Genomic DNA, 15,776 nt, shown 5'->3' with positions numbered 1-15,776 from the left:
GCCGGCTGTCGATCCCCTCGCCACCGCCTCGTAAATGGTCCCGTTCACCTCTCTTGCGGGCATACCAGCGCCCTCGTAGGGAGAAGGCGTCACGGCCCCTCGCCCCGCTGTGGTGTGGGCAGCCTGCTCGCCCTCGGTGCCCATTGCTGCTGACACAGCAGTGCTGAAGAGGGGGGGGTATAGGAAGCCTGGAAAATATTTTGGGGCGAGCGCCGGTAAGGTTTGTGAGGAAGGGGTGCTGGCGGCAGGAGCTTGAAGCCAGGAGGGCCGTGTTGGGTATCGTGTGGTGTCACACGCTGGAGTGCAGCTGAGTGGGGTTAGCTGGCTGTGGGGGGCACTGATGAACACGGTCACCCCGGCAGCGGGACCGGTCAGACTTTATTTTTTGAAGCTGAGGCGATGACAGTGTTTAGTGCACTGTGACCTGGGCCATAGCTTAGTCCTTCCTAGTCGTGTTTGGTGTCCTTTCCGTTTAGCCCAGGGAGTACAGGGTCCAGGGAGATACGGTGCATCTGTGTGTGTGTGTGTTTAATCCCTTCTTGCTGAAGATTTCAAGGGATGGAGCAATAATCGTGTAGGAGTAATCCTAAAGAAACTGAAAAGAAAATCCCTACTATAAATTCTCTTTCAATTTGTGCTTAAAATTTGATACTTCAGGCACTAAACACCTCTACCAGCCTACAGGGTACAGTTCTCAGATGACAGGGTTTACACTGCTGCCATGCTAGTGTTGCACTGGTATCGTTACTCCTCTCTCAGATGTTGATCTGTTTGTCTTCCCGAAGCCGGTTCTGTGAACTCCTACAAGGGATCTTTCATATGCTACGAGCTTTGCTTCCTCATCAGCCCAATAATTCTGTGTCTTGTCCTTTACCAGGTAGCTAAATTTATTTTTGAAGACTTAAGTGGCATTTCATATTGGTCATCTACAGAGAGGACAAAGGACACTTTGTAGAAGAAAATCTGGAAGACGGTAAAAGAGATATGTATATCCAAAATACTGTATTTTGGCCTTAGTAATTCTCCCTCTAAGTTCGGCAAAGTAGTGCTTCATGGTACGAGATTCTACTTAAAAAAAAAATAAATGCAGAGATGTGGGTAATACACAATGAAAACAACCACTGAAGAGCACGGTCAGCCTCCAAACCAAAACTGTAGTTGTGAAAGTTTTGTCTATGGGAATCAGACTCGATCTTCTGTGTTACATGGATGGAAATAAGTCTTTGCAAGATCAGCACCTTAAGTGGGTCCTACAGGAGGTAACAGCAGAGTAGGAAAGTCAGATTTAAAAAAGGGAAAAGATGTTGCCCAGTTTCACACTTTTAACAGTTATGACAGACTTCTCGGATAAGGGAGATAATTTAAGTCTTAATTTTGATAGGCTTGATTATACCTATAAAATATATAGGGGAGGTTAAATTAAATGCAAGCTTTAATTTCATGGGTTAGGGAACTGGGCAGTGAAATAATTCACTGAGAAAATAAAACATTAGAGCGTTCTTCAGGAATTTACTTGGGGAATGTAGTATGCTTCAGCCGTTGGAAGGAACTTTCCATTGAATTTTAAAAACCCTTGCAAGAATTGCACAGTTTGAAAAAGAGACTATTTTAATTTTGTATGGCCTTGTTAATATACACCTTTATTATTATAGTAGCATGGCCAGTTCTAATGTCATTTCTTCACAGTTTATTCCAACATTTTGACAAAGAGTGCAAAGATCTTTCTTGGAAGATGCATCATGAAATACAAAAAATGAGGGAAATTGCTCTTGTTTACCTTGACAGAAGTGGTGGCCTTCAGAAATTCGTGCACGACTGCAAAAAATACAATGGTATTACTCACTCAATAGATAGTCTGTTAAATTGGTATGTAATGTTACACAAATCTGTTACTTTTATTTAAGATACTTTTTGCTTCTACAGACTCAAAACAAAGTTACGCTGTTTATCGTTTCATTATTTCAATAAATCCTTCTGATATTGCTGAATTAGATGCAACTCTTGGGAACTACATTCTTCATAATCCCATACAGGCTGCACAGATTTTTCAGTCAGTAAGTATATATTTATAGACAAGAGTAGACAAAAGTACATCTTCTATATTTTAACTAGATTTTTCCTTTCTAAAATGAAGTTATTTTTCAATCACAGGTATGTTTCGTAGCTGTTAAGACATTATCATTAATTGAACAACTGCAGACAGAGGCCCAGGTGAGTCTGCACTGTTTTCCTCCATTTAGATCTTAAATCTTTTAAGTATGGTGAAGTATTAACAAATATTATTTTTGTATTAACTTTTCAGTTTTCATTTTCCCTTTGGTTGTAGTATTATTTGTAATTAAAAATAGCTGGAAGTCTCACCCAACCATATTGCAGAATTTTGATATAACTAATACGAAACCTAATTACTCTTACACTTCATATGTTTCTGAATTTTTTTTCCAATAGCTATCTATCACATTGTGTGTTTGTCCATGTAAGTAAAGCAGTTTTAAATAAATAAAAAAAAAATGTATGGTATTAATGCAATCGTGTCTCTTGTTAGATTAGTGTACTGCTGAAACCAACACATTTGCCACCTTTACCAAGTTATGTTCTGAGTCTTTCTGCGTTTCCCTTTAATCACACATCTCAAAGATTTTATATGTCTGAAGGAATAGCGATTGCAATGGGAACGGTAACAAAATATACACAAGGAGCAAGATTTCTTTGTACTGAGGAAACCTGTCCATTTTCTGAAGGTATTAAGACAAAAAAAAGGGTACTATTTCAAAAGCTTTTTAATAATTTTGATAACTTACCAGAGATTAAAAACCTAGCATGAAAAAGGCATTTTCCTATGCAGTCTTATTATGCAGACATTTTTGTAATGAGCACAGCATGATTTTTATTAATTGAACGCAGTGCACCTTGCCAGTGGTTGCTCAGCGTTATTAAATGTTTTGGGAGCATAGCTATGCCAGCAATCCATTTTCCTAATGCTAAAGATAGTTTATATGAGAAAAGATCTGTCGCCAATATAATTTAATAAATTATCTGAAAGGGAAAAAAAAAGCTAAACTAGTAGAACGCTTTTTTTTAATTGGAAACGGTGTTTCTGTTTATATAAAAATACCGCAGAACGGTATGTTTAAGTGACTGGCAAAAGCTTCTAGCATTGAACAAGTTTGCTTTAATGAGTAGCTGACTTCTGTGGAACTACTTCTTTGAGTAATATTATGGAAGTGCTTGCATCGTTGCAGGATTAGGCCTTAAGTACTTTTAAGGCTGTTTTGTTTGCTTCTTCCTGTAACAGAGACCGTAAAATTGTAAAAGAGAGGCGAAATCCCAGTTAGGCGACTGCAGAATAAATCCTAATGATGTCTTTATGAGGGCACGTACCTCTAATAATGAATATCCATACCCCATGTCATTTCCACGCAAGGCAGAAGCGGCAGTCGCTCCCTGTGGCTCGGAAAGCCAGGCCAAGCTGTTCCGCTTGGGAACGTGCAATAGGCAATTCTGCCATCTTGTGGCCAGCCTATAATAAATGGTACAGATCATTTTAGTGGAAGCATAGTATATGAACGTATGCTCAGCTGAAGAAACACGTGATAAATTTGGAATTTCACTGTCCAGTATTTTAAGCACTTCTATACCTAATGGGAAATTTAAAATGAAAGCCATGTCCTCATTTTAAATGTTCGGTAATTTTTTTTTTTTTACCTTTTTTTTTTTTTTTTAGGCTTTAGGTACATAAGAGTGCATCTGCCTGGAGCTACAGAATCTGCCACAGTGAGGAATGATTTTGTGTGTAGTTTGTGTTCTTCGCCACTGCAGGAAGACATGAAATTTAGAGTACTTGGTGGTAAATTCTATGTAGTTTTATTTTTAGATCTGTTACTTTCCTACTTCTGTTACACAGTAAGTAAACAAAATGGTTAAGTGGAAAAAGCCCCCAAATACACCAGTCCTTTAAAAAAAAAGAAAAAAAAAAGCCGTACAGTTTTCAAGAGAACTAACCTTTTCTTTGCCTTTATTTTGAAAGATAAACAAATAGTTGAAATGATTGATGCAAAAGTTCTTAATGCTTTGAAAGGATATTCCAATGATAAATCACATTTTAGGATTCAGACATTCACAGTTTTCTTGAGAGGTAAGCTGAATTTTGGAGTTTTGTCAAAAATGTTTTAGAATTGAACTGTAATAATCTGTCATAATTTATATAAATAAACTTTTATAATTTATATTGCAGTTCTTTAATAAAATTGGGGGAAATAATACAAAAAATTAGCTAGGTGACTAAACAGTATACGCAGGTGACTGTTCGCACATGGCAAAACTGTTGTGTTCACTTTTATAGCTTCATTTAAGTAAAATCCCCTGGCCAGCTCTGCAGTAGCGCATACTAACTGTAGCTTTTTTTTTCCTCCTTTCTACTTCCTTTGGTCATACTGTTTTGTACTAACTTCATGCATTTTTTAACATCCTTCCTCAATCTAGCTGTTTTCCGCATTCTATCAGGATTTTTGGTTTCTACTACATCTACCTTCCACTGCAAACAGTAAATTATTTCTAATGTGAATATCCAACTAAAATCACAACTCACCAACATACATATTTACATTAACTCTCTTAAACCCCCCCCCGCCATTCCAAAAGTCTATGGAATTATATGGTTAATTTCTTGAAAACTAAGTAGCTCCAAGATGATGAGAAACACTTAAAAACTGACAATATGCATGTATTGTTATAGAACAGAAGCTATGGATGAGATACTGCGAGTTATGCATGCATTAAATTTCCACTAGCTTCAGTGATCAATGAGGTTAGAACAGGGTCTCGCAGCTGAGATTCATATTTGGTTGCACCTAACTCTCATTTCCAAAAAATAAATAGGGGGTTTTGGTTGTTTTTTTTTAAATGCACAGAAATACAAAGGTTCCCAAAGCTATTTGTGTGTCTTTTTGAAATCTGTTTAGCGTGGATCTCCTTTTTATTGTGGTTTTTTTCACTGACATTTTATAGAACAATAACTGATAATGGTGTCACCACAAGTTTCAGAGTAGGAACGCGTACTTGCGAACAACCATCCGTTTTTCTTTTCAATGCAGAACTAAATGCATCACCCATTTTCTTTATCAGGAATCTGCTTTTCCTCACCCAGTGTGCCTTCCTTACCTTTTGCATTCAACTGTTGTTTTCTGCAATTAAATCATAAAATCAAACCGTTCAGAATGTGTAGAAGTTTTCTGACCATGTCTTTAGAACTGTTTTTATGCCCTAACACATCTGCAGGTTCTTCTCCCCCCTGCCCCTTTTTTTTTTTTTCTTAATTTCTAGATGAACTGGCCAATAAAATGAAAATAGGAAACCACTACAAGATTATAGGAATTCCAGCTTGTGTACAAAATGGCTTACAAGCTACAGCATGTATAGAAGTCAATAGCGTACAGCTCTGTAAACCAAATGGTAAGAAAGTCCCATTAAAAATCGACTAAAAAAGTTGGAAAACCTTCTAGAACAAAATCTTGAGAATTGGTAGAGTTTTCTGTCATCTAGAGGTCCAGATTATGAAACCACTCTGGGACTTTCCTCTTACAGTCTGAAATGTACGCTTACTGTTATTTGAGTACATCTTCTTTTGCCCAGTTTCCATGCATTGGGAAACAACGTAATTATTTTAGTGTGGTTCTTCAACTTCTTTTTCCAACTTCTCCTACCCATTGGAAGGTACTTTGAAATCATACATTAAATGAACCTGATATTTCAGTTTGTTACTCTTTTCTTATTCCATCAGCTTTAGCAGATCATGTCTGCTACCTTTTTAGTAGTAAAATTAATCGTGTCAGATGTTTACATTCTGAATTTGTGCTCAATACATAATGTCCTGGTTTCGGCTAGGATAGAATGAATTTTCTTCCTAGTAGCTGGTACAGTGCTGTGTTTTGGATTTAGGATGAGAATAACATTGATAACACACAGATGTTTTAGTTGTTGCTAAGTAGTGCTTATACTAGTCACGGACTCCTCAGCTTCCCATGCTCTACCAACTGAGAGGCTGCAGGTGCACGAGAAGCTGGGAGGGGGCACAGCCAGGACAGCTGACCCAAACTGGCCAAAGGGACATTCCATACCATGTGACGTCATGCTCAGTACATTAACTGGGGAAAGCTGGCTGGGGGGGCCACTGCTCGGGGACTGGCTGGGCATCGGTCGGCGGGTGGTGAGCAATTGCATCGTGCATCACTTGCTTTGTTTATTATTATTATTTCTACTCTTCCAATTCTCTCCCCCATCCCACCAGGGAGGGGGGGAGGGAGCGAGCGGCTGTGTGGTGCTCAGTTGCCGGCTGAGGTTAAACCACGACACAAACATATTCATTCTTTCTAATTTTTGTATCAAGACTAGAATGGTGATTTGTTCTAATGTATCTGCATAGCTCTCTTTATGAAGTGTTTGTTAACCTGTATTTTGTTTTCATTAGGTCCTTCGTTTGTCAGTGACAATTTTAAGTACCTGCTCTCACTGACTTCAAGTTCCTGCTGGAGGTTTACTGCCATCCTTGCCAATATCTTTGCTTCTCAAGTTGTTCCACCAGGCACCTACAATACTCTTAAACTCGCAATATTGCTGAGTCTAGTACAGACATGTGAAAAAGAAAATGCAGATTATCTGGATCTGTTGATTGTGACAAGCGACACGCTAGTAATTGATAGGTAAAGATACTCCTTACTTTTCATGTAAATTAGAATTAAAAATACCCAATTTTTATCCCTGGGACATTTTTATTTATTTCAAGTGATAAATCTAGATCAGAACTTCACTAATAATAAAACCCGTTAACACTCTTGTAATGATCTCAGTAAGACTTAAGCACTGTTTAGCAGAGCTCAAACAAAACATTCTTCTAAAATGCAAACCGAAGACTGTCCCAGAAGCTGGTAGTGATAAAAGCAAAGGGCTCTACTCTTCAAATCTTGTGTCACTTCAAGCCTTTTCATCACCACTTCCCAGCTATCAGTAGTGTCGGTTAATAACCAGTGTGTAAATAGATACTTACATTTCTATCACTCTTTTTCATAAACACTATACTGGTAAGGTATCAAAAGTCATGTACATCTTTACACATAGGTCATAAATCTGGCTGCTGTTACCTTAAACAAAATGTTTTTCTGTATTTATGCATTTCATGTATTTACCCCTTCACACAACTATGAACTGTTAACACAATTTCACAAACACTGCAGAAAAGTATAATATGCTCACCGTTAAATTGACATTAATTTAAACAAAATTACTTTCTCCTTCCCCAACTCAAAACAGGGCTTCATTTTTATTTTTTTAAAAAATCTTTGAAAGTGGCATGAATTTTATTTTCATTTGAGAGTTCTTCAGCAAATTCATTAGTATTTTTTTGTTGTGGAAAAAAATACTTTCTTAACCATTTCAAAATTTAGCTGTAGAAATAAGTTCAAATTTGAAAAAAAATGTGGGCTGCAGGATTTCTTTCCCCAGGTTGAGAGTAAGATTTCATAAGAGAAATCATAGGAACTGAAGAGTGTTTTGAGAATCAAAACGTCTGGTTAATATTAAACAGTTGCACACTGTAAATCTTGGTCAGTACTATCATTTGTACTGTCTTGCATGCACACATAGTATTTTATTGTTGGTAGCCTGGCAAAATAGGTATTTCCTACTTCATATTTATATTGGGTATGATAGCCTATTTATTAATACTTACTGATTTTAATTAATAATGTTCTCCCGGTTATTAATAGTAGGATAAATCATGCTCTGTCATCTTAAAATCATTAGGAGCCTTTGATTGTGGAACCAGACAGACAATCTGCAACCTCTTTGTGCCAAGGAACATAGCACAGGGGATGAAAAAAATTCTATACCTGCTTTCTCAAAAAGAATTGGGGAGGGAGGAAGGGATAACCCAGGCAGAGCTTGCAACTTCCCAGCCTTTGAATTTTTCCCAGATGGCCAGGATTGCTAATCCTCTACCCTTTTAAATCACTGGAAAAGTTTCTCTACAATAGGAATAGGAGTTAACAATATGGGGTTAAATTATGAGACTTCTTTGGCTTCCTAGGAATTACTTCTATTGCAAACCGTGATTGGCCTCGTATGTTAAATCTCTAAGAAACACAGTCCTGTTGGCGAGAAAGCTTGGACTTCTACCTTTATATTCAAAGTGACTTTAAACATTTAGTTTTGACACTGGTTTTATGTTTAAGGGTTTTTTTTGGTTGTTGTTTCTAAGTAAGTCTTAATAGATATAAATACCATTATAAAGTATTAAGTATAGTATTAAGTTGTTTAAGTTTTGGAAAACTGAACAATAATTTCACAATTTATGACTGACAGAATTATTTAATCCTCTAGGCTTCTGAATTACAGCATATGTCTTCTGCCTCGTGGCATACGACACCCACCTTCTAGTGAAATTTTTCCTTCTGTGTCCAAAGATAAACATGGAACTGGAAGTGCTAGTATTCACGCTTGCAGTGCTGTGCTGGCTAAGGGTGGTATCTGTTACATAGGAGACTTATCTTCATATAAAAAGGATAAACTTGAACTTCTACAGTCCGGTAATCTCACACCTACTAACAAATGAGGGGACAAAACAAAACAAACATGCAAATTCATGGCTAGGTTTGTTCCCCAGCTTATGGCCCTCAAATGCTGGGAAGATCTATGAGCTATTTTTAACCAGTCTGTGTAAGAAACAAGGACAAAAAAAGCCAAGGTCCTGTAAGCTTACATTTGCTACAGAGGCTACACTAGAGAGATCCATTGATCGTGACAATTCAGTGAAATCCATAATCGTGACTGGTTTCAGATAGTGTGTGTGGGACTAGAATTTATAGTTAAACTAGATCGATTACATAACTGACATATTTTGTCCTGTCCTAGTGCTAGAGAGCAGAACGACAACAGTATTCATTCCTGGGAAGAAGTATGGAGAAGAGGCTGACCAACAAGTTACTATTTCAGTTCAGACCAATTTTTGGTCTTTTGTAGATGTGGATTCTTCCTCAAAGAAACATATACAAAAGGATAACTTTTTAATCGGACAGATGGTAAAGCATGTGCCTTGTTATGACTGTAACTGTACTACAGCAGTCATTTGTGTTTATGATTACTTCAACTTATAAAATAATGAAAACAATCAAATCTGTTAGTATTTCCCAAAAAGTCACAACTTAAGTGACTTCAAGTATCTTCTAAAATGAGCTGGCTTTCCCAAAATTAGGTATCATTTGTTTTATTCAGAATAGCTTTTGACAATTACTATTGAAACAAAGTTCTACTGTATGTATTATAGGTAATTCATTAGATAATCTTGCAGGACTACAATGTTTCTACAAGTCAAAAGGCCAAACTAATGTAATTGTTTTCTTTCTCTGGGTCTTCTCTTTAGGATGTGAGTTTGATTCCACCTAACCTTCTAGATGTTTTTGGGCTTTTGATATACAGGGAGTTTCCTTCATGTCGACCGTCTTCTCTTGTACATCATATCTTGAAAAAAGCCATTAATCCTGAAGCCATGCTGTACAAAGTCTCACAGCAGTTCAGAATGCAGGATTATGAGGAGGTAACAGACACTACCCAATAATTTAGAAATGCGTTATACCTGGGAATATCGTACTATCTCTGGAATCAGAAGGTTCTCTCTGCACAGTCCAATTGCTTATTTTTAAACCCATTAATACTCACTTCCTACCCTTCCCCCCACCATATTCCCACTAGCACTAATGGGATCATTGATAAAATTAGCTTCAGTTCTTTAAAAGGGCCAGCACAATAAATTCAGTTTGATCTTGCGTCTGAAAAACATACTAGGTTAACATTCATATGAGAACAGCTCTCCAATACCTGCTTTTGACCAGAATAGTTTACAATCAGTAGTAAAAGTTAATAATCCATTCTAAATAAACTGTCAATATCTCTAGTATAACTAACAGATGATTCTGTTTAGTATCCGAGATCTATCCTTATGCATAGCTGAATGGTGACAGCTGTCTTCATAAGAATATTGGTAGAATATATTGTCCAAACTATATTACTATGCCACTGGTATGTTAAAAGGTATGAAAAATGTAAATTCTTTATTTTCCAGTTAAATACTTAAAATGTATACCCTCTCTCTAGTTTATTTTGTTTGCTAAGAATCTTCATGTTGAACTGAGTTCAGAAGCAGAAAACCTCATTCAGGGCTACTATCTTGCAAGTCGCAGAGTAAGAAGAGATTCTATTCATGGATCAACATTATCAGCATCTGCACTAAAAATTCTGTATGTCCTACTTTTCATAGTAAAGGAAACACATCTACATTTTAAACAGAAATTGTGCTAACCTGCTCAAGATCTTGTTAAATGAAAATCTACACAAGACTCTAAGTTTTGAAAAGTTCAAGCGTGAATAATCTTATTTACCATTTATTTTATATATTGATGTTGAAAAAAAAAGTTTAAAGAACTTTTGCCAGGCAAAAGAACAGTGATTTAAGAAACAATTATCACTATTAAAGCTATCTAGAACAACAAAAAAAGGGATTTAAATTATCACGGTTTTGTATTATGCAAGCAAAAGAAGTATTAACAGTAGATAATATGCCAAGTTCCACTGCTGTCATAGCACGAGAAAGTCATACATAATAATATGTACTTTGCCAGTGACAAGTATAACTGCACAGTATTTGTGGGAAGTTTACACAGCTGAAGTATGGAAAAAAACCCACTCTAGTGTTAACTTTCGATTCACAGAATGCTCGAAACAGGGCAATACGTATTGCATTCATGTCTGCAGTATTTGTTATTTCTGACATGCTTATATTCATCTCTTAGGATTTCACTGTCTAAGGCTCATACTAAACTAAGTTTAAGAAAGAAAGTACTTGAGGAAGATGCGTTGATTGCCATCTTGTTACTTGAATCATCTCTTACCCTAAAACACGGTAAATAATGTAACTCAGTCTTAGTCTTGGGTACATTGTTTTCAATTTTGGCAGGTTGAAAAAAGTTTGTATCAATTTATTGCAATAATAGTTCATTTCAGATCAAAGTCCAGAATTTCCACTGTTGAAGACTGATACAAGAAAAGTCTTTCAGCTGACTTTCCTGCAAAGTCTCAGTGCCGTATGTAATTAGGCCACAGGCCAGCACCAAGCCTCCAATCCTTTATGCTGGCTTATATGAGGCATCGCTCCTCTAACATTGGTCCAGGTTAAACTACAGACAGATTTCCCTCCCTGGGGAAAGAGAAGACAAGAGTTGAGGGGGTTTTTCATTTATCTAGCAGCACAGTAACATTTGTTCACACACAAATTTGGCAGTGAGCCAAGAATTATGATGTAATGCTTAAAAAAGGTAACCTGTGAGATTGCATTACTAAGTAATCTGTCACAGCTTTTTTACCTTCAAAGTCCTGGCAAGAGTTTATCAAGTCTTCTAGCATAAGTCTTGTTTTCTTCTTTGCTTAGGCAAGTCTCCATTATGCATAGCACCAAATCCTGTATTTCCGTTTGACCTCAGTGATGAAAACTCCCTGCAACAGAGAGATAGTTACCTAATGCAGTGTCACCATCAACTGCTGAAGTTTATTGGTGCATATGGCCCAGGAATTCACACTAATGCTAACGAAGAGTGAAAACTCCATGCTGTGAGTAAAGCCTGAAGCTTCTACTTTAGCTTTTCAGAGACTGCAGTTAGAAACATACAAAAATATTAAAAACTTTTATCAGTTGTAAGACAGTTCAGTGCTGTTTTGCTAAGGAATAAAGCGTAGCTGACAAGATTCAATTACAAGTTTTGTGACAGTATTGTTTGAAGGCAGGAATGATGTCTTCATCCTGGGAGGCCATGGCTCCAGAATAAAGCCACAACCTGATCTTCTCTTCCTGGCTACCACTGTTCACCCACAGTTAAGCGACAGGAGTAAAGCAGGGTTTTTGCTAAGACTACAACTTACAACCAGGAGTTGAGAATCTAATGTTTCATTTCAACTACATGAACTCTCTGCAGTTTCTCTTGTTGCTTCTTTTCAGATGTATCACCCACTGAGGGGTAAATAGTTTTAAGTACATTAAAAACTCTTTTTCTAGTCTAAGCCAACTTTCTTAAATTATTTCTCATGTTCTAAAAGGTATAAAAGTATCACCATACTGTTCTATGTCTTAGTTTTACATCACAGCAACATAATATTAGACCAGGATGCTAGTATGCTCCTGCAATCTGAAAAAAACCCTAGTATTTCCACGTTACTTTATGTAGACTGCAGGGGATAGTAGAACCCTACAGAAGGTGAAAAAAATGCTATTAGACGACCTGGTAGGTAGGCAGCTCAGTGAGTTCAACTCTACCTCACTGCAAAAACAAGTGTAAAGAGTGGTGTGGTAGAAGATGAGGTGTCTGAGCTCCAGTATGCTTCTCCAACTGCGGACTTCCCTGTATTTCATCTTCCTAGTAAGGATGCTCAGTATCATGTCTACTGCTGTAAGTTCTACATCCAAGAGGCCCACGTTAAAAAAAAAAACAGCAGAAAAATTGTACAGGCTTCCTGTCAAATCTGGACAAGCTGAATACCGAAGGCATGTGGGACTCCTACCCAGGATGTCATCCAGCAGGATCATGGTGCTATTGCTCACATAGCCTCAACAACAAACTACAGGCACTGAAAACAGAAATCCAAGACTTTATTCATACAGGCGTTGCCTTGGAGATAAGCAGAAAAGCTGCCACCACTAACACTGTAAACACTCCCACTTAGACAAGATAACACAAGTTTTCCTACATGTTTTAACCCTTGATTTATTCAGTTTTGTCCCATTTATTTGGTACACTTAAATATTCATACTAAGTTCTAAGCGCATCCACAGAGCCACTTCCCTTTCTAGAGTGGCACTCACCTGAACGTCATTCGAGGATTATTCACACATTTTCACAAAACAGCTACTCCTCTGCCTTACTATTGAATCAAACAGTACTTCTGAGGAGCAGGAAAGGCCATGAAAGCATTTCCAAGCGCATTAGAACTCCACATTTCAGGCTGCTGTTTTCAAGCTTAAAAAACAAGTTTCAAGATAAGTTAGTTTTCTGTATGCTTAATCAATTTTATACAAAGTTATTAACTTTACTGGCATTTCAGATTCAAAGATACACATCAAAAACCAGTCAGATGGGTAAACGGCAAAGATTTCATCACTATGCCAGCAAAATTACTTCTAGAATAGACTTAAATAGAATTCCTTTATAAATCACTATTTTTGACAAGCCATATTAAGGAATGTATAGCCTTAGGAAAAAAAATTCCGCAAAAAGAGCACAACTTTTTATCCTTACCTCTCCCCAGCTTCTCCTGTGATGTTTTAAGCAAAAATTAGAAGACTAGTAGCAGTACCACAAGTAAAGGACAGCATAGTCAGTCAGTAGTCCAGAAGTGCCCTTGCCCAACAGGCCATGCCTTCAGCTGATGTAAGCCAGCACAGCTGCAGACAGCAGCAAACGCGGCCAGTACAGGCCTTCGCCAGCTAGCAGTGTAGCTTATCGGAGCCCGAGTACTCTAGTAGCATGGTAGAAAAGCAACTTACCTTCTTAAACGCCCATGCTTCTAGAAGTGGATGGAGTCTACTGTTGGCTGTGTGCGCATACACAAGGCTCGAAGACAGAGGAGAAAGTCATCCGATGTCATAGCGCCTTTAAAAGAATAAATGAAATCAGAAGTGACAGTAGCAAATCAAACTGGAAGAATCCTACTGATTAGCTGGCACATCAGATACAACACTGCTCATCACAAAATTCAGTTGGGTAAACGGCAAAGAGTCATCATCATTATGCCAGCAAGCAGTTTCCTGCCTGTGAGAAGACTGGTGTAATTTTTTTTTCCAGGTATCAAGCACAAGGGGATTTGTTAAGTTTGTCTCAAGAGACGCGCTTCTATAAATTAAAGCAGAACCTTGGTCTTAACTGTTAAGCACAGAATGCCTTCAGTATAGCCAGGAACAAGAAGAAAAAAAGCTCTCTTTGGGTACAAAAATGCAGGCCCCGCCCTGTCGTTACATTCAAGCCCCAGATGCCAAGGCATCTTCCTAGAGGTAAAGCTCACTGCCACAGTCGCCCTTCCCTTTGGAATATATCCCAACAGACTGATACGGTTAAGTGCCAGCAGATGGTGATTTGAGCACACCGTTCTTCACTTTTGTCTCTCGCTTCCAACTAGCATCAGTTGATTCTTCAAAGCAGAAGTCTTTGTTTCTCTCCCCAGTTAAGAGCTAGATGCTCCGATACTATTACAAACCTCTCCCCTCTGATTCCTTCAGGATTCTTGGATTGCACCTGCTTTGTTCTGGGGAGCAAGTCTTAGAGGCTTTATAGCTGTCATAGCCGTCATAACACCTTTTGTTAGAATTTCAACCTCTTAACCCTACATGCAAGCTATCATATTCCTCCTTGTTCCATCTGTAAGAGAATTTACAAGCCATAAAACAGCTTCAGAAATCCAGATCTATTTCAGGAGGCTTTCCTCAGCATTCTTAAGTACGGTAGGAAGTAATTACTTCTGTAGCGCCGGGATTCATGTGACACCTTTCTGCTTGCAAGGTAACAGCGTGGCAGAGTCCAGGTTGAAGATTCCCAAAGCTGGTAACAAACTCATCTCTTCACTTCACTTGCTGCCTAAAACAATGACAAGAGAGAAAAGATGTCTGATTCGGAGAACTCCGCTGCCGAGCCGTTAGCGGAAAGCACCCACACTTCCTTGGGGAAAGGAAGCCAGTCAAAGAAATACCAACCTACCGAGCAACCCAATTGCTGGCTTTACCATTACACCTGGGGAAAGAGCTACAGCCAGCGTCAGCCGAGATCGGGGTTGAAGAGAGGCATGACCATTTCACCTAAAGCAAGCTCCAGCACGAGGAATGACTGATTGCAGGGCTATTATGCTGCTCCTAACGAACAGCCGTCGCTGGGGAGAGGAGTACCCCACCAGGGTACAGCCTTTAACCCTGGTTCACGTGCCGCACTCAGGGGAACTTAGTGACATGTTTCCCTGTCGGTTGAATTAAGGTCAGCACTCGTGCTGCGGTCCTGGCAGGAGAGCGTTACCGCAGAGACTGCCGAGACCCCTGGGGTCCTGTCCCTGCCAGAACCCACCACTTTGGATCCATGCCTACAAGCCAAGAAGGGCATCGTCAGGGTCACCATACAACACTTGCCAAATTCCCCAAAGGGGAAAAAAGGTAATTTATCTTTAGAATTAGGACATGAATTTGCCAATGAAAATGATTTATCAGCAAAACCAAGTCTCTTTGCATGTCCCATCTGTCATTCCTTTGAAGACTTGATGAACCAAGGGATAACTCAAAGTAACCACCACAGCGGCACGTACTAATTAGGTCCATCCTAGCCTCACAAGGCATACCATACGCACGTTCACGTCCCTGGAAAGCCTGCGTGGCTGGCGAGTGTCAGCCGGAACTAAACAACCCCCGCAGGCGGACAAAGCCAACTGTTAGTACACCGCCACTACGCTTGGCAACCGGAACCAAGATACAGTTAGAACAGTGTGACAATCACTCATCTTTCAAGCGATGGCCTACGCTGTTTAGAAGATAGTGCCAGCAATCCATCCCTTCAATTCTTGGTATTACGTTGTTTTTAATTGCCAGAGTGGGATTTCTTACATTAAACAGTAGGGGACGTTTCCAATTCCTCCGGATTAGAAGAAATCGCTCTACTGTTTAACGAGCACGTGCTTGGACCGATGAGCTGAGGAGCCGCCTCAAGGAG

General features: G+C 38.7%; 1 protein-coding gene and 2 long non-coding RNA genes across 5 annotated transcripts; 1 reads left to right on the top strand and 2 right to left on the bottom strand.

Annotated features, from left to right (window-relative positions):
* Positions 1–1,711: 1,711 nt before the first annotated feature.
* MCMDC2 (minichromosome maintenance domain containing 2) lies at positions 1,712–11,651 on the top strand. Its single transcript, XM_009335046.1, has 14 exons — positions 1,712–1,832; positions 1,924–2,054; positions 2,152–2,211; positions 2,546–2,741; positions 3,725–3,847; positions 4,028–4,135; positions 5,323–5,451; positions 6,467–6,698; positions 8,374–8,579; positions 8,905–9,071; positions 9,413–9,586; positions 10,144–10,286; positions 10,839–10,948; positions 11,474–11,651. Exons 1-14 carry the CDS (start codon positions 1,733–1,735, stop codon positions 11,638–11,640), a joined length of 2,046 nt encoding a protein of 681 aa, XP_009333321.1. The 5' UTR covers positions 1,712–1,732; the 3' UTR covers positions 11,641–11,651.
* LOC103926206 lies at positions 1,800–15,730 on the bottom strand. 2 transcript variants are annotated; one of them, XR_664066.1, is made up of 6 exons: positions 15,587–15,730; positions 14,546–14,663; positions 13,580–13,685; positions 12,899–13,052; positions 11,409–11,538; positions 1,800–1,815 (listed from the first exon to the last, which is right to left on the bottom strand). It is a non-coding gene; the product is annotated as an uncharacterized LOC103926206 (long non-coding RNA). The 2 variants fall into 2 exon arrangements; XR_664067.1 differs by lacking the exon at positions 1,800–1,815 and adding an exon at positions 8,509–8,594.
* LOC103926203 lies at positions 2,804–8,501 on the bottom strand. 2 transcript variants are annotated; one of them, XR_664064.1, is made up of 4 exons: positions 8,424–8,501; positions 6,499–6,618; positions 3,382–3,520; positions 2,804–3,286 (listed from the first exon to the last, which is right to left on the bottom strand). It is a non-coding gene; the product is annotated as an uncharacterized LOC103926203 (long non-coding RNA). The 2 variants fall into 2 exon arrangements; XR_664065.1 differs by lacking the exon at positions 6,499–6,618 and having other exon boundaries at positions 8,424–8,496.
* Positions 15,731–15,776: the final 46 nt, after the last annotated feature.

The sequence above is a fragment of the Pygoscelis adeliae genome, unplaced genomic scaffold, assembly GCF_000699105.1.
Source record: "Pygoscelis adeliae isolate BGI_AS28 unplaced genomic scaffold, ASM69910v1 Scaffold101, whole genome shotgun sequence".
NCBI lineage: Eukaryota > Metazoa > Chordata > Aves > Sphenisciformes > Spheniscidae > Pygoscelis > Pygoscelis adeliae.
This window is presented reverse-complemented; position numbering and strand designations above follow the sequence as displayed.